The 21994-nt window shown below is 61.6% G+C and overlaps 2 protein-coding genes across 2 annotated transcripts; one reads left to right on the top strand and one right to left on the bottom strand.

Annotated features, from left to right (window-relative positions):
- The first annotated feature begins 3645 nt into the window (after positions 1-3645).
- Positions 3646-15752, top strand: ANGPTL4 (angiopoietin like 4). Its single transcript, XM_080384683.1, has 7 exons — positions 3646-4202; positions 4850-4960; positions 5441-5570; positions 9873-9986; positions 10075-10170; positions 10449-10724; positions 11288-15752. The coding sequence occupies exons 1-7, from the start codon at positions 3672-3674 to the stop codon at positions 11467-11469; spliced, it is 1440 nt and encodes a 479-aa protein (XP_080240809.1). The 5' UTR covers positions 3646-3671; the 3' UTR covers positions 11470-15752.
- A 496-nt stretch (positions 15753-16248) lies between these two features.
- CNN2 (calponin 2) lies at positions 16249-21619 on the bottom strand. Its single transcript, XM_080384684.1, has 7 exons — positions 21468-21619; positions 18169-18290; positions 17726-17792; positions 17479-17616; positions 17211-17327; positions 16758-16904; positions 16249-16680 (listed from the first exon to the last, which is right to left on the bottom strand). Exons 1-7 carry the CDS (start codon positions 21528-21530, stop codon positions 16414-16416), a joined length of 921 nt encoding a protein of 306 aa, XP_080240810.1. The 5' UTR covers positions 21531-21619; the 3' UTR covers positions 16249-16413.
- Positions 21620-21994: the final 375 nt, after the last annotated feature.

Here is a 21994-nt window from a genome sequence, read left to right as displayed (position 1 = left end):
CGGCTGAGGTGGGAGAATTACATGGAAGAGGAGATGGGGAAGGCAACGGGGATGGGGCTGGTGATGAGGATGGCGATGAGGAATGCGCATGGTGACTGGGATAAGGATAGGAATGGGGATGGGAGTGACCCCTCTTCCCACAGAGAGACCTTCACAAAAAGTAACTTCTTCTGGAGTCTGCTGTTCCCTCCCCAGGGGGTGACCCCAGCTGGGGGGACCCCGATGAAGCACGCAGAGAGCCAGGGCACAGCCCTGAGGGTCACAGTACCCTGCTGCTCCCTGGGCTGCTCCAGAGTCTCAAAGGCCACCAGATCTGCTAGGCAGGGGCAGGCTCCTTGTGGGGTCCCCCCTGGGGGTATGCTCTGCTGTGCAGGACAGAAGGTCCCTCATCCCCCTGGGAGCAAACCTCGGCCCCTCCCCAGCCCCAAACCCAGCTGGGCGGTTGGGACCCCACAGGGATTTTGGCCACAGCTCTTCTCCATGCAGGACAGACCAGGGCTCCCTCCTGGCATGGAGAAATGCCCGGAGAGACCAGTCCCTGCTGGCCAGGCCAGTTGAAGCTTTATTTAAACCTGAGTGCATCCAGCACCTTCCCAGTGACCTGTGGTCACTCGCAGCCCAGGGTAGGTCAGGCCCTCAGGGAACTTCTTGCTTGTGGATGTGAAAAATTTCTATTTCTCAGGGCAAATTGGAGCTGTCCCAACAGGAAAATATAGCTAAAGCAAAATGCATAAATCATGTGGCTCCTCAACAAGCTTCAGCTTCTTACATCACCTCTCTCCTGCCTCGGCACAAACACTGCAAATGCAGAAAATAACCAGTGGGAACACGTCGGCTTCGACACCCGGCATAACCCCGTCATTTCCCAGGACAAGCTCCGGGGTTGGGTAACGGCAGGGCAGGGAGCAGAGCCGTACACAGGATTCATTTTGCCTGATGTCATTAACCCAGAGCAATAGTCAACACATGAAACTGTGCTTCCCAGTTTGCCCCAGTGACTGGGGGGGAGTTGGTGATTCCCAGTCCGGAGGGTTCGCAGGAGCTGGGTGCTCCAGCTTCAGGCTCAGCAGGCGCAGACGCTGCCAGCTCATTCTCTCCTGGCGTGCCAAAATCCAGCAGGACCAAGATGAAAAGAAGAATTTTCATGGGGTTTTTTTGGGGGGACAACCCCATCTGGGAATTTTTGGTGGAGCTGTGGCTGTCTGCATTCAGGGTGGTGGGTATGGGCAGAACGGCTCCTCGCCGGGGGGGGGGGGGGGCACAGATGTACAACATCTGGCATGATCTGGGTGTGCAAGGGGCACAGGCCAGCCAGGTGCACCCCAAGGTGCCACACAGGGGCCCCAGGCCCTGCAGAGAAGCCTGATGCTCTTTCTTTGCCAGGGGTGACCCCTCCCCATGACGCCCCCCCACCATGTCCCCAGCTCCTCTTCAGCAACTGCAGCAGGGCGAGCACAGAGGGGCCGCCAAACCTCAAATGTTTGGACAAAGCAACAAACATGCTTCACATTTTTTGTTGTTTCTTTTTCTCCTTCAGTGTTTCCTAGCTCGTTTGTGGTTTTTTCTCCTTCTTGTCCTTTTTCCTCCTTTGAAAAATTCCTTCTGACCATGAAATAAGTGAGAAAGCCCTCACTGGCGGAGGGGGCTGGGAGCTCTCTGGACTCTGCTGAAATTTCCCAAATTCCTCCTTCCCCAGCTCCTACCTCTGTGATTTCTCCCTGTGCTGTGCTGCTATTGCTTGCCCTGAGGCTATTGCTCACCCTTTCCCTTTACGCTTGGAGCCAAGCCCAGGGCCAGAACGAGAACAAGAAACAGGGATGACCAAAGGAAAAAAAATGAAATCCTGAATATTAATCGGCCACGGGAAAAGAAGTTTGGCCGATGGAAGCAGCGGGCGCACACACATCATCGCTTTGATTTGACAAGGCTGAGTGGCGTGAGAGAGGCTGGGCTTCAAAATCAGCTCTGCAAAATGGAGTGGCAGATCTCAAATGCAGGCTCTTGGTAAAAAATCCTCAGGGAAAAGCTGTGCAGGGTGGGAAAGCTGCCCCCAATGGCCACTGCCCTTGGGAAGCTCCCATGCCACCATGCTGCTTGCACCCCTGGGTGACACGAGGGCTCCCAAGTGGGTAAAACCTGCTGCCAGGTGGTTTGGGACAAGAGGAAAATTAGCTTCTCCCACCCCCCCAGGGACCGACGGGCCATGCCCAAGCTGCAGGCTGGGAGCAGCAGTGGTGGGATGGAGACAGAAGGGCTGGGGGCTTCTGTGGGGCCGAGGGGAGGCGAGCAGGGACCCCCCTGGTCCCACGGGGGCTCCGCCAGCCAGGCACCCAGGCAGGGCCCAGCAGGCGGTGGCAAGGGGGTATTCAGCCCCTAAAGGTGGTGTGGGTGGGAAGGCAGCTCCCTGCTCTAGGATGCGCGTTGCAGAGGAGGGACTGAGCGCTGGGGTGGCAGGAGGAGATGCTCGACGGAGCGGGAGCAGAAGGCCTCCATCTGCTCCGATCCGAAAAGAGCTGAGGGTGGCTCCACCACAGTGTGTGAATTCCTTCGTGGGGAGAAAACAGAGTGAAAATCCCTTTAAACTGGCAGAAAAAGGCAAGACAAGAGGGAAGAGCTGGTAACCAGAGTCTCAAGGATAATTGCAAATAAGATGCACATTTTCCACAGGGGAATGACTGGAGCCATAGAGGGGGGAGGAATTCATCCTTGGCACTCTCGGAGCCCATGAGCATTTAGAGGAGCAAACACCTTGCTCACCCCAGGTGTGCTGAGGAGCTGACCCCAAGCGTGCACCTTCCCCAGGGCTGGCAGCACCCTGCGAGGCATCAGCGGGGAGCCCTACACCTGCACCGTGCGCCTGTACCGGGGCCAGGGCCACCCTGCACCCACAGTGGGCACCCAGCCCAGGACCGCAGCACCCATTTGGGCATGGCCTGGGAGCCCTGTCCCTGCAGCGTACGCCCACTCCAGGGCCAGCAGCTCCCAGCGGGGCATGTCCAGGGGGCGGGCACAGGTGCAGGCACATGGTGGGGCAGCACCCAAGGCTGGGGGGCTCTGCGGAGGGGAGACCAAGTGGCAGCGACATGGATCCCCAGTGCAGGATGAGGGGCAGGACAGTTGGCAGGATGGGATGGGAGCGGAGATGGGGATAGGATTGGGAGGGGAATGGAGACAGAGATTGGGATGGCGATGGGGGTGGGATTGGGAATCGGGACAGGGATTGGGATGGGAATCGAGACAGAGATTGGGATGGGGATGGGGGTGGGATTGGGATGGGGACAGAGATTGGGATGGGGATGGGAGTCGGGACAGAGATTGGGATGGGGATGGGGGTGGGATTGGGATGGGAATGGGGACAGAGATTGGGTTGGGGATGGGGATTGGGATGGGGGTAGGATTGGGAGGGGTATGGGGGCAGGCATGGGAATGGGGACAGGGATGGGACTGGGGACAGGGATGCGACAGGATCCGAGGGCAGGCGCGGGCAGGGCTCAGCGGCAGGGACCGAGGCTGCCCCGGGCGCGGCGGCCGGAGCCCGGGGCCGGTGGGGGCGGGCGAACAAAGCGGCGGGGCCGGGCGGCGGGGCGGGGCCGGGGCGGGTCCCTCCCCCCGCGGTGCGATATAAGCGGTGGCGCGGTGGCGGGGCGCGCACTGGGAGCGGCCGGGCAGCCATGCAGCTGGCAGGGGCAGCGCTGGTGCTGTGCGCCGCCGCCGCGGGGGTGGCCGCGGCTCCGGGACCGGCGGCGGGGCAGGGACCGGCACCGGGGCGGGCGGGGGCCGAGCGGCGGGCGGCGGCGGGCAGCAAGGAGCGGCGGGCGCAGTTCGCCTCCTGGGACGAGGTGAACGTGATCGCGCACGGGCTCCTGCAGCTGGGCCACGGGCTCAAGGAGCACGTGGACCGCACCAAGGGGCAGATGCGGGAGCTGGGCAGCCGCCTGAGCGCTCACAACAGCTCCATGGGGCGGCTGCTGCGGGAGGCGCAGGAGCGGGGCGAGAGGCTGCGGGCCAGCGTGCGGGAGCTGGAGGGCCGTGGCCGGCAGCTCCTCAACCTCTCCGAGGCCCTGCGGCAGCGCCTGGAGGAGGTGGCGGCCGACAAAGCCGCCATCCAGGGCCGGCTGGAGCAGCTGGAGGGGCGCGTCCGGCAGGCGCTGCAGGCGCGGCCGCCCGGCAACCAGAGCGCCAAGGACCTGGGAGCGCTGCAGGTGAGGGGGAGCGGGGGGTCCCGCATCCCCGCGGGGAGAGCGACGGCGGCTCGGCTCTCTCGGGGCGACGGGAGCGGCTGGGAGGGGGCGAGAGCTTGCGGCACCCGGAGGGGTGGGTGGGGGTCGGCTTCAGGAAAGCGCTGGAGGGACCCGGTGGTCCAGGGGGCGCCGGGCGCACTCGCTGCCCCGGTCCCGCATCCCCGCAGCGGCCGCGGGGAGAGCGACGGGGGTCCCGACCGTCCCGGGGCGACGGGAGCTGCTGGGAGGGGGCGAGAGCTTGCGGCACACGGAGGGGTGGGTGGGGGTCGGCCTCAGGAAGGCGGTGGAGGGACCCGGTGGTTCGGGGGGCGCCGGGAGCACTCGCTGACCCAGCCCCGCCGAGGGTCCCGCAGCGGCTGCGGGGAGAACGAGGCGGGTCCCGACCGTCCCGGGGCGACGGGAGCGGCTGGGGGGCGGTGGGCACCTGGAGGGATAGGGGGACACTCGGAGCAGTGGGTGGGGGTCGGCCTTGGGAAGGCGCTGGAGGGACCCGGTGGTCTGGGGGGCACCGGGAGCACTCACTGCCCCAGCCCCGCCGAAGGTCCCGGTCCCCCTGGCTCTGCCTGTTGCCGCGAGGTTCACCGGGCTCCCCCCCTCCCTGCCCGCAGTCCCTGATGGATGCACAGAACCTGAGGATCGAGGAGCTCCTGCAGAAGATCAAGCAGCAGCAGTACAAGCTGGACAAGCAGAATCTGCAGATCAAAAGCCTGCAGAGCAAGGTGAGCTCTCCTCCTGCCCTGTGGCTGGGAGGCACAGCCCGGTCCCCCGCGCTGTGGGGACCCCAGTGTGAACCTTCCCGCAGCCCAGCACTCTGGTGACAGAAGTGGCTTTGCAGCCGCTGTTTGGCCTTGGGGACCCTATGGAGCCCACGGCCCCGGTCCCTGTGCCGCAGCATTGGTGTGAGGGTAGCAAATGGCAAAGCTTCCCAAAGATTTGCACAGAGGAGTAAGAACTGGTGTGTGGGAGCAGAGCCTCCCTGGCTCTTTCCTTTGAGTTTATCTGCAGACTAAACTCGTTAGCATGGGTGTGAAAAACCGCAATCACTTCTGGCTTTGCCAGCCTCACATATTTCCTGCTCCTCGAGGTTTTGGGGGAAGTTCAGCCCCAGCTCTGGTCATGGGGGAGCAAGCAGCAGCTTGGCTGACCAGCTCCCCTCGTAACAGCACTGAAAATGAGCCAAGATAAAACTGTTCTTTCAGGTCAATCTACTGATCCCCTTGCACCTGAAGGACAACAAAACGCAGTCTCCAAAGTGGAAGATAAACCTGAAGAGTCACAGCCTCACCAACCAGAGTCGGAATGCTAGTGGGGAGCCTGTGTCGATGCAGAGTGAGTATCAAGCCGTGCTGCCCCATGCTTCTGTGCCAGAGCAAACCTGTAGCAGCTGCAAGTGCTTGAAAACAGAAGATACAATTGTCCTGAGTCAGGATGTGAGATTTGCTTGCAAAACTGGAGCTTAGGAGTTTGGCCAGACTGAGGGTATCTGGAGCACGGGTGGGATACTCAGCAGGAATTCAAGGATTTAAGAGGATTTTTTTCTGCCTGATGTTTAGAATGCAGTCAGGAGTGGACAAACACTGCTGACAGGTATTTGTCAAAGAGGATTGGCAGGTGGGGGGGGTGAATGCAGGCAGGAAAGGAGGATCTGTGCTCCTCGGAGTTACTCTGTTCACCTGCTCTCGCTTCACCAGTCAGGGTCTGCTGTCTGCTGGTGGAGGGGAGGGTTAGGGAGCCCTGGATCATGAGAGGAGAGCTGGATCCTTGTGCATCCATCTCCCTTGGCTCATATTTAAGGCTCTTACATGAAAGACAAGTGCCTCAGCTCATGCTATCCTTAGCAGAAGGTGCTGAGCTGCACGAATGCCTGGGCAGCAGAGGCACCGGGCACTCACAGCCCTGGGAAATGTGCACTGGAGTGGGTGAGTGGACCCTGCATCTGGAGCTCCTGGCTCTGCCTGGAGCATCCTCTCTGCTGGCAAGGGGGCTGGAGGAGCTCCTGCAGAGCGAAGGGCAGCAGAGCAGGGGTCCCCAGCTGTGCTGCATCATGCAGCCTCCCTCCTTGACAGGAACTGGTGTCCCAGCAGGATTTGCTGGCTGGGAGCAGCTGCTCTCATGTCAACTGAATTGTGGTGCTGGCTCTGTCTGTGCAGCTGTCTGAGGATGTCCGCTGTGAGCCAAACAGAAACCAGGCAGGGTGAGGATGCATGGGGGAATCCTGCCCAGGGCTTAATGCAGGGATAGCTGTAGGAAAACACATGGTAATTTGTATGTGGAGCCTGGAAGCTGTCACTGGTGTGCCTGAAAGCTGGGTGGGCAGAACAAAGAGCTGCAGAAATTGGTGTGGACAAGGAGAGAGATGGGATGCAGGGCTCTAAACTGCCCTCCTTGTGCACTGGTCAGCCCGCAGTGGGGCTACGTGAAGTCTCCCTTGGTCAGAGCAGCAACTAGCCAGCCAGAAAACTCTCAGAATCTTTCCCCCACGTTTTTTCCCAGCTCTTTGTGACTTGCCCTCAGCAGTGTGTTATAGAATCTTAGAATCATTTGGGTCGGAAGGGACCTTCAAAGGTCCTCTAGTCCAAGACCCCTGCTTAGCTCTCTGGTTGTGCTGAAACTGGAGTGCAGGGTTCAGGTCTCTGCTACTTACTGGTGGCAGAGGTAGGGTGTGCTGTTGGCTCTCTGCTGGCTGATGAGTGCTGGGCGCAGCAACCCTTGTGAAGCACGGTGGGAGGCAACAAGGGCCCACAGCCCCTGGCATGCTGTGATGTAGGGTGTGTGAGAGCTCAGCACCTTCTTGTGCCATGCTGTCCCTGACAGAGAGACCCTGAGCATCCCTGGCATCCTGACTCCCTCCCACCTGGCTGAGCCGTGAGCCCCCCCTTCTCTTGCCTCATCCCTGATGTTGATATCACTGACAGAAAACAAATTGGCTTCCTCTCATTAGCAAGTCGAGTGAGTTTTCTGGCAAATCTTAACAGCACGTTGTAGCTGGTGGGCCAGCCCTGTGCCCTCTGCCTGGGGAGGCTTGTGGCTGCTTCCGAGTGCTGGGAAGGCTTGTGCCGGCAGCTCCCTGTGTATTGTTGGGCAGAGCCAGAGCGCTGGCACAGCCCCAGGGAAGAGCTATGAACTCCACCAGCAGCCCTTTCAGAAAGACCCTTTTATTTGCATCCAGTGAACACAAGTGGGGTTTTTTTTTTTAAGGCTGGAGATGGCACGAGGCCAAGCATGTGAAAGTTGAAGGCTTGAAGCAGCCTGGAGAGTGAAAGGTTTAATCGCTTGCAGAAAGAGGATCACGTCTTTAGGCAGAGCCTGTGCTTTCTGGCAGCTGGCCGAGTAGGGGAAAGGTAGAGCCCTGCTTGCTCTCTCCCTGTGGTGCTGGGACTCCAAAATAATTGGGTTGGGGAGGGTGTGGGGGAGGCAATGCAAACAGCTCCAGGCATGCCCTGCTCTCTGCAGGGAAGGGTGTTTATCCCAGGTTGGTGACCTACCCTCATGCCTGGAGATCCTGTTGGGTAAATACGATGCCATGCCCGGGGCAGCTCCAGCCAGCCTTGTTGATTCTTCTGTCTTGTTTGGCTAAATAAAGGGGGAGGGAAAGAAAAACATCCAGAACAGCCAGGAGGTCTTGTTGTTCTGGTGCCATACGGATGTGCAACATCAACTGGAACTAACAAGCCTGTTCCTCAAAGACAAAGATTGAGCTGAGGCTGTTCAAGCAGCTGCATCTCATCCAGCTGCTTGAAAGTCCCTGTTGCACCAGGGAAAACAGAAGAGATCTGGGTGCAGTGAGTGTGGCCAGGGCCCAGAAAAAAACAAAACAAAAAACAAAAACAAAAAAAGACAGGGATGGCGTTGACTTCTGCACACTGGGGCCACTGGGCATCTCCCCAGGTACTATCCTGCTGATGCTGGGAGATACAGTGGGAGAGGAGGTGAGGGGCTCTGTGGGGTCAGGCAAGCCCAGCAGCCTGTGGCACCTCTGGGGGGCTGGGGGTGCTGGGGCTTTTCCTTCCCCTGAGCCCCGTTTGGCTTCCCTGGCTGCGTTCACCTAGGAAGTGGGGATATCAGGGATACACTTGACCTCCCTGCCATGCTGGGTGGCTTTGTGTGCTTCTGACGGTGGGGGTGTCCCACTGCAGGCAGTGGGGTAGAGGCTGCCTGTGCTGAGGAGGGGTCTGGGGAGGAGGGGGAGAGGGTGAAAGGTGGTGGCAGGTGTCACTTTGCCATCCTCTCAGTCCCCCTATGCTGACCTTTCCTCCAGTTGTGGCTCTGCTCTGCCCTAACACAGCATCGGGGCTATCCAGGCACCCAGCAAGGACGGGGACAATGCTCTGTGGGGGCTGCTCTTGCCCTCAGCAGCTCAAAAGCCCCATTTTCCCCCTCCTGTCCCAACATGAAGTCCCGTGGCTGTGGGGGAGGCCCCTCTCCCCGCTGCCAGCCCTGACCCTGGGGACAGCTATGGCAGGGGTGACCCCACGGGGGGCTGCGTGGGCAGCCAGCACCCCAGCACAGCCTAGGGCTTGTCTTCAGGTTTCTTCTCCCGTCTGTCTTGGGGTCATGCTGGCAGCAGCTGTGAGCCACCAAAATCCATCCCATCCTCGTGTGGGGAGAACAGACCCTCTTTGTCTGGGGGTGACGGGGGCACCTGTCCTGGCTGACAAAGAGCCCCTTGACTGTGCCGACAGCCTGGGGGCTGCAGTCCCTGCACATCCCCCTGCAGCCTTTTGACTTGGGTTTTGTAACAGGTTCCCCCCTGCCACCCCCCCACCACCCCACCCAGTCTCTTCTCGGCTGCTGCGGGTGGTGGTTCCTGGATGGACTTTTATCAGCGCTGTTGAAATGGTGCTTTGCTGGCAGCTCCGGGCAAAGTCCTTGCAGGGGCAGAAGGAGAGGTGGGAGCCTGGCCAGCATGGGGATGGAGGGGGACAAGCTGGGGGGGGGCAGCCTCACCCCTGGCAATCCACTTGTGCAATGAGCTGAGTCTCCCTGGGGTCCACCCACCCCTTCCCTGCCCCGGTTGGTGCACCTTGGGCAAAAGGGTCACCCCAGGCTGGCCCAGTGCCTGCTGGTGGCAGGTTGCCCAGCAGGCTGGTGTCTGGCTGGGGCCACCACAGTTGCCAGGAGCAGGAGTAGTGTGCTGGATGCTCAGGCATCTTTCTGACATCGGGACTTGGGGGGGTTCTTTCTGCCCCTGAGAGGCCCTTTGAGGCTGCTTCAGCCTCGGGGTGGGGTGGGGATGCTTCGCCCCGCCTTGCCTCTGGCGTTATCCCACCCCAAACGGCCTGCTCCTGCCTGCTGTGGACATGGAGGGAGCTAGGAACTCCCTGGGGCTTCTCGATGAGGAGCCATGCTCTCCAGCCTAGGTCATCCCAGCCTGGCCCAGCGCCTGGCTTCTGCCTTGGATGGAAGCCCAAGGAGCTGTGTTTGGATAAATGGGAAGATACGGGGTCACAGTGTTTAAAGATGCCGAAGTTGGAGGCTGTCATCTCTAGCGTGTGGCCAGAGCCACGGCCACCGCTGTGCACAGCTGGCTGGGCTTGTGGCCAGGGCTGCAAGTGCTGTGGTAGGAGCAACCTGCTGAGAAAGTGGGACTCGGGGCCATCCTCAATCCAGCGCTGTTTCCTTCCCCTGCAGAGCTCCCAGAGGATTGCCACCAGCTCTTCCTGGCCGGGCAGCAAAGCAGTGGCGTTTTCCAGGTGCAGCCTGTGGGGTCTCAGCCCTTCAAAGTCTACTGTGACATGACGGCAGGTAAAGCAGTGGAGATGTCCTGCAGCACTTTGCGTGGTGGTCTTGCAGATGGTAATTCCCTCATAACTGTGTTTCTCCCTGCCCGCAGAAGGTGGCTGGACGGTGATCCAGAGGCGCATGGATGGCTCTGTGGACTTTGACCAGCTTTGGGATGCTTACAGGGATGGCTTTGGAGACCTTAGAGGTAGGTGGATGACAGTGTCTATCTTATCATGGGGTTAAGTGATACCTTTGCATAAGTTATTCCCCCTTGCTGGCTCCTGGAGGCCTCTGCTGAGGGGAGGGGGGGGCATTCCTTGCAGAGGAAGAGTCCTTGTTCTTCCTGACTTGTCCCGCAGGTGCCAGTGATCCAAATGCTGCGGTGTCCTGGGTTGTCCCTCTTTGTCTCTGGAGCCTGTTCACATGTTTGTTTTGCACGGCGTGTTTGTGTCCCTGCAGCCAAAGCAATGTGTCCTGTTTCAGGTGACTTCTGGCTGGGCCTGGACAAGATACATCACCTTGTCCAAGAGGGAAGATACAACCTCCTGATTGAGCTGGAAGACTGGGAGGGAAATTCCCAGGTGGTTCAGTTTGTCTTCAGCCTTGGTGGTGAGAGCACAGCCTACACGCTCAACCTGCTGGGACCCCTGTCCGGAGAGCTGGAAAATGCCATCGGGGATTTCAGGCAGCTGCCCTTCTCCACTCGGGATCGTGACCACGATCTCAAAGCCGACACAAACTGTGCCAAACACCTCTCAGGTTGGTATGAGCTCTTCCTTCCCAGTGATGTGCACTCTCCATTCAGGCTTCTGCTCTCCGGTGATGGGCGTGAGCGGGATGCTGACCCTGTGGGATTAGACCCCTGTGGTCTTTAGCCTGGCTTGTCCTCTGCTTTCCTGGGAAAGGCGCATCCTTGGGAGGAGTGGTGTTGGGGGATGGGAAGCTGAAAGCAGGAGGAGCTCATGATTCAGGTCTTTGCCCCAAACATCTGTCTAACAGCTTTGCTGGCTGCCACCTTGCTTGGAAACCTTTCCAGCAAAGCAGAGGCTGGTCCCCAGGCCTGGGATGGGGCTGCTGAAGGGTTTAGGGGGTTTTGAACACAGGAAAGCAGCAGGGATTTGCAGACGCATCTTGAAGTCAGATGGGATCTGTGCCAAGGTTTCCCAGTGCGTGGGACCCCTCGGGTGTGTATGAGGTGGTCTTGTAAGGTGCCAGAGCCCTGGAAGACTGGGGGAAATGAGGGGCAGCAGCTGCCTTGAACCTGGGTTTGTTTTCTGTTGGGAAGTGCCATGGGCTAACCCTGCCTCTCATTGCCTTGCTAGGTGGCTGGTGGTTCAGCACCTGTGGCCATGCCAACCTCAACGGGAAGTACTTTCGCTCCATCCCCCGGCAGAGGCACGAGCGCAAGCAGGGCATCTTCTGGAAGACATGGAAAGGCAGGTATTACCCGCTGAAGTCAACCACCATGAAAATCCAACCCGCAGCACTGGAAGCAGAGCCCTAAAGCTTCCACTTGAGACTTGACCTTCTCTGTGGAGTGCAGACCTGAGCTCCCTCAATTTGTGTTTACAGAAAAAACAAACCCACCCTCCCTGGGAAGTCCCTGGAGGAGAGTTTCCCTTGGTTAGCAGCCCTTTAGTGGCATGACACAGCTCTTCCCTATAAGTAAAAACAGCTCCTTATTGCTGAAACCCTTGGATGGGAGCTCCTGAACCAGAAGAGGAGCCACCACCAGGGAGATCTAGCTCCCGAGCATGCACAAGGGTCTTCCAACCTGCCACGCGCTGCTGTGGCAAGTTCAAGTTGTCTGGTGCTTTCTGTCCTGTCTGAACACTTCTGTGCTGGTTTTGATGGGCTGGGGGGGGAAGGGGAGCCTTGCTGTATCCTGTCTTTCACTGTTCCCAAATGATGTCCTGTGTATCCTTCCCCTGCTGGGGCTGTGGAGCAGTGAGCCTCGGGCAGCTCCATCTGTGCAGCCCCTGCTCTGGTGACTTCAACCCACTGAGAATGGAGGTTTTGGTGGGAAAGCTGAAGGACACCCTGTGCAGGAGGGGACCTCGGACTTACTTGGCTTCCCTGGCCCCCACGGCTTCAAAGCCCTCTTTCTGGCTGTGCTGGAATTTGCCAGGAGCTGGGGAAACCACTGCCAGCTCCAGGAGATGATGGGTGGGATCCTGCAGGGTGGCACAAGGGCCAGATCCTGGAGGGCTGCTGGGTCTCAAGCTCCACCTGGAGCCTACCAGGGGTGGTTGGGATGGGCACTAGGACAGCACAGGTACAGAGCAGTGACTGTCCCTGGGCAGGACCAGCCCTGCTATAAATCCCCCTCTGGCCTGGGGGCTGCCTTCTTCCAGCAGACTCCACATCCTTGGCAGTGGGAATGGTACCATCCTGCACATTTGCCCCAAAACTTGCTCTGAAGGGCCAGGGGACAACAGGGTTTCTCTGCCAGAGCCACACCACCTTGTCAGGTACATACCCTGATGTACAGCATCGCCTCTGCCTTTGGGCTGGGTGGCTGGGGAAAGGTGGGCAAAGCAGGTCCCCAAAAACTGTTACGGGCCAAGCTGCCGTCTTGGGGCTTCCCAAGCATCCTGCCCTATTGAAGTCATATTGACTACTGTGCTAAATATTGTAAATAGTCATTTGTAGGATGTTGGGTCTTGTCAGTGAATTTTCTGGTTTAATTTGTTCCCATATTTAAATGCAGTGTTAATAACAATGTGGTGTAATTTATAAATGTTGATGCTGGAAAAAAAAGCAACTGTAGTTTGTGTATTTTAAACTTTTTTTTGTACTAAAATATCTTTTCTGAAGAAGTCTTTTAATAAAAACAAGCCTGTAACTGTCCTGCCTGGATTATTTGCCTGATGGTTTACCAGTAAATGTGTGGGAAATGTGTGAGGACTACGGATTCAGAAGCTTCACTTGTTGGGAGTTGGACCTGAGCACGCTGCTTCCTTCTGTCCTCAGTTTTCAGCTGCAGTCTTACAGAGCTCTCTGGGATAAATCCCTGCTATAGCCCCCAGCAGTAGTTTTTAGTCTGAAATTTATGTACCTCCAAATTTGTTTTCCCTCTGGCAATAAGGCCCTGGGGCAGCAAGTTTCCAAGTGCTGATGAGCTGGCTTTTCTTGCTCCCTGAAAGCAAACCTTTACACCAGGGAGGTGTTCCTTGTAGCTGGCTGGAAAACCTGGTGCTGATGCCTTGAACAAAGGCTGAGGTCTGAATTATTGGGGTGGATTAAAGTCAGACCCACTCAGGGCAAGCCCTTTTACCTGCTCACACCATACACGCACAGCTATCTCCCAAAAGCATTTATTGTGACTTCTGGGGATTAATTGAATTAAATAAACTGGGGATGGAGCAGGAGCCTTGAAGATGAGGAGGGGTAAACTCCAGCTGTGCTCATGATTAGAGACATGTGGCCTGGTACTGGAGGTGAGAAAAAGAGTAAGTGCTAAGAGCTTCTTCAGCTGGTCAAGGAAAGGGGACAAAATTGCTCATTGCAGAAAGATGAGACTGCCCTAGTCCCCTAGAGTAGCTGTATAAATACCTGATGCACCTGACTAACCCTGGCTCCTGCATCTTCCCTGTGGAAAAGCCTGGGGTCAGCCCGTTATACCTGTCTCTGAGCTATCTGTCTGCTCACCCTTGTGTTCAGAAATACATTTTTAATTTTCCATTTGATTAATTCAAAGCTTGATTAGTCCCTGGGTGTGCCAGCAGTTGCTGGAGTGCCATGTTTCGGTCTGGATGCTGAGGTCATCCAAGTGGATGTTGTGCCTCGGAAAGCAGCTGGTGAAGGAGCTGTGGCCCCAGCACCTCCAGGGTGCCCGGTGGGCGCCCAGCACCGGCCGGGGGTGGGCTGGAGCCCCGGACCCGGACCCTACCCCGGACATGGACCTGGAGCCAGCCCCGGACCCTGCCCGGGACCCCTGCCCCGGACCCCTGCCCTGGATCTGGACCCTGCCCGGGACCCCGGACCCGGACACTGCCCCGGACCTCTGCCCTGGACCCGGACCCCGCCCGGGACCCCTGCCCCGGACCCAGACCCTGCCCCGAATCCGGACCCTGCCCCGGCCCCGCGGCTGCAGCCGCCGCTTCCCCCGGTAGCTCGGTCCTGCCGTGCAGGTCCCCGCGTCCCAGCAGCGCCAACGCCACCCCGTGTCCCCCACCCACAGGTCCCACTCCGGGGCCCCTGCAAGGTCCCCTCTGCAGTCACCGGTCCTGGGTCCCTGTTTCCAGCTGGAATTCCCTCGGGATCCTCCAGCTCCCTCACCCGCAGCAGCACTGGGAACACCTGGGCGCGGTGGCGTAGGGCGCAGCGCCCCCCAGCGACAGCGACAGAAACGGCACCGCGGGGGGGGCGCGGAGCCACGCTCCGACCAACGGACCGGGGGGGTATGGGGGCTGCCTGCGGCGACATGGGTGCAGCCCGGGGGGATGCTGGGGGAAGCCCCGGGGGGATGTTGGGGACATGGGGACAGTCCCGGGGCGGGTACTGACAGCCCCGGGGTGGTGATGGGGACACGGGGACAGCCCTGGGGGGGCGATGAGGACGGGGGGGGGGGGGGGGGGGGCACACGGGCAGCGCTGGGAGAACGCAGCCGGTGGTACAGGTCCCCCACCCGCAGCACCCCCCGGCCCGGGACCCCCCTTATCTGCTCACGCTGCCACCGAGCGGCCCCTTTAAGAGGTCCCGCCCTCCCCGCGCTACAAAGTAGCCACGGGCGTGACGTCATGGGAAACGGCTGTTAAAGAAGGGGGCAAGGGGTGTGCGAGGGGTAGGGGTCTATCCTCGTCGTCCCCGTTCCCCCCCGAGCCCTTGGGGTGGACGCCCCACGGGGCAGCGGGAGCCCCCCCATAGGCGCTGCAGTCTGGCGGGGGGGGTGCTGAGACCCCCCCGGGGGGACAGGTCCACCCGGGGCAGGGGGCGCACCCACCCTGCGTCTCCCCTCGCCGGACCCCCGAGGGATAGACCCTTCCCCATCAGGGTCCCCGAGGCTGTGGCAGCCTCGAGGTGGGGGACACCGGGGTGGCACCGCGGGGCTGGGGGGCAGAGCTGGCCCCAGGAGGGTCCCGAGGGCTGAGACCACCGAGCCACTGTGGGCAGCACCCAGGGCCACCGCTGGGCACGGTCCTGGGGGCTCCCGGGGGACCCACTGCGGTTTGGGTCCTGCAGGTCCCTCGGCCGTGCTCAGGGCGATGGGGGGTCCTGAACTCATGCCAGCGGGGTCTGGCTGCCCCGTGTTTAACGGCAGCGCCCAGCCCTGTGTCGCGGGATGGCACATCCTTCGGGAACCTTCTATCGCCCATGCTTGGGACCAGCATACAGTGGCACCGTGAACCCCACAGCTGGGTCCCGGCTCTGGCTTGGCCCCACAGGGACACGCAGCAACTCTTCTCCATGGAGCACAGCACCAACACGAGGAGCTTGCACCAGAAACCAGCTCCTGCTTAAGTTAAAAAGGTATTTTTTAAAAAACAACAACAAAAAGGTTTCAATATAAGAGCATCTGCATTAAACGCCCCCCAGGAGGACAAGCAGCCAAGGGGCACAGCAATGTGCTGCACCATGCACCGGCGCTGCCCTGGCAGCTGCCCACACCGGGGCATCGCCCTGCGGTGCAGGATGCGGCCCTTGGAGCCAGCCTTGGCTCCAGCCTGCCCAGCGAGTGGATTACTGTGGCTTTGGGAGCTGTAGCCGGGTGTGCCAGTTCCCAGCCCAGCCCTCTGGCCACCACCGGGGCCTTGGAAACTTGGTCCCTACAATTTCGGGGGGGGGGGGAACCAAACCCCAAAAAAGGCATTTTCAGCTTTGCTTTTAGGGAACATGTAAGAGTGCAAGGCTGCTGGTGGTGCACACACATGCAAACACTCGCATGCATACTACCCATCCCCAGGCCAAGGCCCCACAGTGCCCTGGGTTACCCCCTGGGCTCCCCCTGTGCCTGGGGGTCTCTCCCAACCATGCTCACACCAGCCTGACCCCCCCCTTACTCTGCAGGGCTGAGCCGGGTCCTGCCAGCACAGGGACGAGAAGCAGTACTGGTGGCTGCGTGGGCAGATGCCCCCGACTCCTTGCTGAGGGATCCAGGCACTGCCACAGCAGAGCATCACAGGGATGGGGTGGTGGGCGCCGGGTGGGAACGCATCTGCATGGCTGTGCGAGAGGAGATGCTGCTCCTCGGTGCTGGAGCATCTGCTACCTTCGTGCTGCAAACACTAGGGCTGTGCCAGGGCCTCAGGGCTCCCATGGGCTGTGGGAATTGGCCAGTCTCTTCTCTAGAAATGAGGTCTTTATTTCTTTGCTCAGAAAAATAGATTCATTTCATAATTACAAAAAAAAAAAAAAGTTTAAAAAGAAGGAATGATGACAGTAGAGGCTGGAATGTCGCTGGGTCTGTACATGAGATGCTGTGAGACGGGGCTGGGCAATGTCCCACTCAGTAGCTCTCCTCCTCCTCACAGTAGTAGTGGTACCCTGGGGGGTCCCCACTCTGGTCACAGGTGGCATTGGCCACCTCGCCCTGGCTGCCCTGCGGGCAGTACTTGGGGTCATAGATCTGGCGACCGAGGCCGAAGACCTGACCGCTCTGGTTGGCACCCTGGTTGGAGCCCATCTGCAGTGACATGGAGGAGTTGTCGCACTTCTCTGTCCCCATCTTGGCATCGTAGATGTGTCTCCTGGTGCCCGGAGCTGTCATGCCCACCTGGAAGGACAGGATGGAGCAGAGCTCGGCCATGGTACCCTGTACCATCCCTCCCCACCACAGCCACAGCGGCTCACCTGGCTGGCACACTTGTTGGTGCCCATCTGGAGGCTGATGGTGGAGTGGTCCATGGGTGGCAGGATCTGGTTTTTGGGGTCATAGAGGTGCCTCCTGGTGCCATAGGCAGTCATGCCGGACTGGCTGGCACACTTGTTCGTGCCCATCTGACAAAGGGTTCTGGTGAGGACCATGTGCTTCCCTACACGTGCCCCTTCCCCTCCCTCCCCATCTCACCAGAGGCACAGCCAGTGCTCCCCTACCCAGCCCGGGTGCAGCCTCTTCAGACTCCTGGCCATTGAGTGCCAGACATGGAACTGAGACGGTCCCAGATCCTGAGGACATCTGAGGCACCTTGAGCCTCGGGGCCTCCCAGCCATGCTTGGAGCTGCGACGGAGCTGGGGTTTTGATAAAAGTGGGGCTGCCCTCACCCAGCACCCTGGCCCCTGGGGGCACACGCAGGGCAGCCCACCTGCAGCCCAATCACACACTGCCCAGCCTTCATCTTGGCCTCGTCAAAGTTCCTCTGCTGCTTCTCTGAGTACTTCACACCGATGTCCACGCCGCTCTGCATCCCCTTTGTCTTGGCCTGACGGGGAGGAACAGTGAGGAAAGATGGGGGTCCCAGACCTCCCACCCTCTCCCTGGGCAGGTGGTCGGGGGGGGGGGGGCTGTGGGGTCCCACGGGCACCACCCCAAGCTGGGGAGCCCTCCCAAACCGCTCACCCCTGCACGCTCACCATGCCCGCCAGTGCCAGCAGCGACACCTGCACCTGTGTCAGGTTCCCGCTCTCAAAGAGGTCGTTGGCTTCAAAGAGGTCCACGGGGTTCATGCCATAGCTGGCCATGGCCTTGATGAAGTTGGAGAGGTTCTCGAGCTGGGGGCAGGGGGAGAGGGTTAAGACCCCGGTGGGTGATGGCGGAGGGGCTGAGGTGGAGCCGGGGCTCCGCAGCAGGTGGCTCGCAGGCAGGGCTGCCCCCACCTACCTGGTGCCAGTTCTGAGCTGAGCGGTTGATCTTCCTCACCGAGTTGGGCTGCAGCTTGTTCATGAGCCTGGGGGGAGGCAGGGGGGAGCGGGGGCTATGGCAGGGCAGAGACCCCAGGTGCGGTGGGGCACGGGCCCCTTTCAGGAAGGTTCAGCCCAGGTCTCCCCTGCAAGCGTGAGGTGATCCCCCCCACCCCCAGGTCCCGGCTGATCCCCAGGGCTCCCCCCAGGCGCAGGCACTTTGGGGGTGACTCCAGCCAAGCAGCACCACAGAGAAAACCTCTGACTGCCATTAGCTGGGGGGGTCCCACCAGCACGGGCATGGCCGGCCCCAGCCCACTCTTCCCACCCCAAGGGCTGGCGGGGGTCCCCGGGAAGGCAGGTGCCCTCCTTCCCCATCCGAACGGGGACAAGGGGCTGTGCTTGGCATTGCCCGGGACTCACTCGCAGAGGATCACTCCATCTTTCAGCCCCTTCTGGAAATCGGGCCCGATCTGCTGCCCCGTGACGCTCTCGATCCATGTCCGCAGCTCAGCCTCCTTCTGCGGGTCGTACTTCTGGGCGAGCTGGGGGAGACGGCACGGGGGCAGCTCAGGCACGGCCCCAGCAGACACCCCAAAACCCTTACGAGGGACAGCTCCCCCACCACCACACACAGACCCACAGTGAGGTCTGGGGACAGCAGCCCTGTCACAAGCACTGTCTCTGGGAAGCCCTGGGGACGCTGGCAGTGCCAGGCTGGTCCCCAGGCTCTGCAGGGTGGTGGAGTGAACCCCCAGCCCCAGAGAACCGGGTGGTAAGTGGGTGCGACAGGCCAGGCAGGCACGGCGGGCAGCGTGGATGGCCCCCTATTCGTTCAACCACAATTTTCTGGTGCACGGGGACCCCTCCGGGGCGGCAGGTGACAAGAGCCATGGCTAGGAGTAAAGCCACAGTGTGACTCCATCACGGGGGAGGACATATACCCCCACCTCCAGGCTCCCACATCCCCATCCATCAGCTGGTTTTAGCCTGTCTATACATACAATCTGGGGAGCAAGAGCAACTGGGATGCCCCTGCCCATGCCCCTGCCTGTGCCCCTGCCCATGCCCCTGCCTGCACCCCTTGCACGGGAATGGGGCCAGGAGCACGAGCACGATGCTGCCATCAGACACAGGTGCTGGTGTGGCCGGATCCAGCGCGAGCCCACAGAACCCAGTGCCCCTCACACGTGGCAGCTTCTGAACCTTCGCAGGAGGATGAGGAGGAACTGTCCACGGGGGCTGGGGGGAAATGCACCCTGCAAGGGCCTGTTCATCCCAGTCCCCTGGAGCCCATGGGAGCCCGGCACTGAGCCCTGGGGGTCCCAGCCAGTGATGCTTTCCCCTCGGTGGGGCCAAACGCACGCGCTGCAGATTCCTTGGCCGCAGATTCCTTGGTCACCACGGCTATGCCAGGAATGTGGACGCCTCCTCCCAAATGGAGACCAGCTGCCCACGCCAGCAGCATCACCGCCAGCAGCATCACCGGCAGCGTCGTCTCATCCCTGGCCCATGAGGGAAGGAAAAGGCACCCCAGCCCGGTGCAGGAAAGAGGGGGCTGTGCAGGAAGCCCCCGCAAGCCCCAAGTGCTGTCCTGCCCCAGACTGGCCCCTCCTGCGCTCAGCTGGCACCTGGAGATGGCCACAAGGCAGCCACCGACCACTAGCCCACCCTGTCCCTTCCTGGTCCTCATGCATGCTGGGGCTGTGAGTCCCCAGGGTCCTGGACATGGGGAGACCCCAGGATGGGCATGGGCTTGCCGCGCTGCGTGGTGGGGAGATGCTAGCCATGCCTGTGGGCTGTGCAGAGCTGTGGTCCTGCAGCCCCGGCCCCAGAGGGCAAGCTTGGCTGGTGTGGGATGCAGGGATGGTCCAGCTGAGCAGGGTCACGCTCACCACACCATGTGAGTCCCAGCCGGGGCTTCCCACTGTCCTGCCAGCTGATTTTCTGGAGCGTGGGCTGTCAGCACCAGTTCCTTTTTCCACCCCACGGCAAGCACCGGGGTTTCTCAGGGGCAGAGGGGACCAGCCCAAGAGCAAAACCCACCACAGCCCAGTCTGCAAGGACTTGCATGGACTGGGAGAGTGCCACTGGTTTAACTGGTTCCCAGTCGGTGATGTCAGCCTCCAGCAGACACAACAGGGCAGTTAAACTGGCTTAAGTCTTGCTGAATCAAGCTGAAGCACCCAAGAGCACCCAGCAGCGAGGCTCCAGCACGTGTCCACCTGCTCGGCGCTGGTGCAGCCCTGCCCAGGTGCAAGCAGGGGCCCGTCTTTGCTCGGTGATGAAATGCAAATCCCCAGCGAGGCTGAGCAAGGGGAGCTCAGCCCCAGCCACGGCTGCAACATCCCCGCAGCCACGCGTGGCCGAGTCCTGGCAGCGGTGCGGGCAGTGGCTCATCACCCCTTCTCCTCCCTGCCCCAGTCCCGTCCCCATCCCAGCAGCTCCTATGTCACCGGGCAGGGCACAGCCACGCAGGGCCACCGGCCAGCTGCCCCAGGGCCAGCAGTGACCACAGCTCAAGCTCTGCTCGCCCAGGGCCGGGCACAGCCCAGCGCTGTGGCTGCTGCCCGGGGTGGCAGCGGTCCCTGGAGCCCAGCCCCAACCACAGCCCCGGGCTGCACAGCCAAGGGAAGGGTTTGCTGCACCCGCTCTGCTGCCCCCAGCCCGGCGGGACCCCTGTGCCCATAGTGCCAGAGCCCCCCGCCACAGCAGCGCAGCCCCCTGCAAGGGGCACAGCGAAGGCAGCGATGGTGGCACCTCGAGCACCCAGCGCTGCCCGCCAGCACCCAGCCCCCTCCGGCACTGTGGGGGACGGGAGGGCCGAGCTGCCCGGGCAGGGGGTGCTGGCAGCCAGGGCAGCTGCCTGCTGGCCGGGGGGCCAACAGCCCGGCGGGGGACACCGGTTCCCCTTTCCCCTTCCGGCCCCGCGGCGGCTCGGTGGCAGCTCGGCGGGCGAGTGGCTCGGGTGTGCGAGGCCTGGGTGGCCAAGGGTGCCCCGCGGGTGCCCGGCCGGGGGTATCCGAGGGGCAGCTGTGGGCCGGGGGCTGCTCCGGCCCGAGTCCCACCGGGGCCACCAGCCCCCTCCCCAGCGAGGCCGGGCCGGAGCGTCCTGCCCGAAGACGCGGAGCTGCGGGAAGCGGAAAGCAGAGAAGCTCCGGGGAGCCGCAGCGAATGGTGTCCGGAGCCGCGGGGGGTCGGGGCCATCGCCCCCAGCCCCGGGTGCAGCCGGACGGGAACGGTGCCCCGGGGTTTGCTGGGGGCGGGGGCGACAGCGGTCACTGAACCGGGGTGGGCCAGGCAGCCGGCGCCCGGGACCCCTCCCAGCCCCGGCATCCCCGGCTCCCCATCCTCCCGGGATGCCCTGTTCCGCATCCTCCCGGCTCCCTCTCTTCCCACAGCCCCCCGGTTCTCTGCCCTCCCGGCACCCCGGGCTCTCTGCTCGCCGGTGGCACCGGGACCCCCCGATCTCTATCACTGGGACTTCTCTACTGTCCGCCCCGGTGGCACCGGGACCCCTCCGGCTCCACATGCCCGGAGTGCACCGGGACTCCCCGACTCTCCAGGACCCCAGGATGCAACCGCGACTCCCCAGAGGCACCGGGATGCCGGGTCTCCAAGGCCGCCGGGAGCACCGGGAGCCGCAGCGCCCGGTGGCCCCGTTCCCCCCCGATCCCCGACTCTCCCTCGCCCGGTGGCACCGGACCCCCGCTGCGGCTCACCCTGTTCTTGACCTCGGCGGAGAGACCGTAGGACGGGCCCTTGTTGAACTGGGAGCTGCTCATGGCGGGGAGCGGGGAACGGAACCGGTACCGGAGCGGGGCGCGGGGCGCGGCGGGGCGGGCGGGGCGGGCGGGGCGGGACCGGGCCCCGGCCCCCCCGCGCTGATTGGACGGGACGAAATGCCCAAATAAGGGCAGGAGCGGCCGGAGCGCCGGGGCGCGGGGGGGGGAGGATTGACGCTGCGACATTGGGGACCGGGTCCCGTCCCGTCCCGTCCCGTCCCGTCCCGTCCCGGGCACGCACTTATAGACAGACAGACACACACCCCCCTACAGACACACAGACACACAGACACACACCCCACCCCTACACCCCCCCACCCCACCCCCCACCCCTACACCCTCCCACCCCACCCCCCCCACCCCTGTAGGCGGGCCCACCCCCCCACTCCCCCCACCGCCATAGGCAGGCACACGGGCGAGCATCACCCCATACACACGCATACACAGATGCGCGCACCCCGGCC

The sequence above is a fragment of the Falco punctatus genome (genome assembly GCF_963210335.1).
Source record: "Falco punctatus genome assembly, chromosome: 4".
Taxonomy (NCBI): domain Eukaryota; kingdom Metazoa; phylum Chordata; class Aves; order Falconiformes; family Falconidae; genus Falco; species Falco punctatus.
This window is presented reverse-complemented; position numbering and strand designations above follow the sequence as displayed.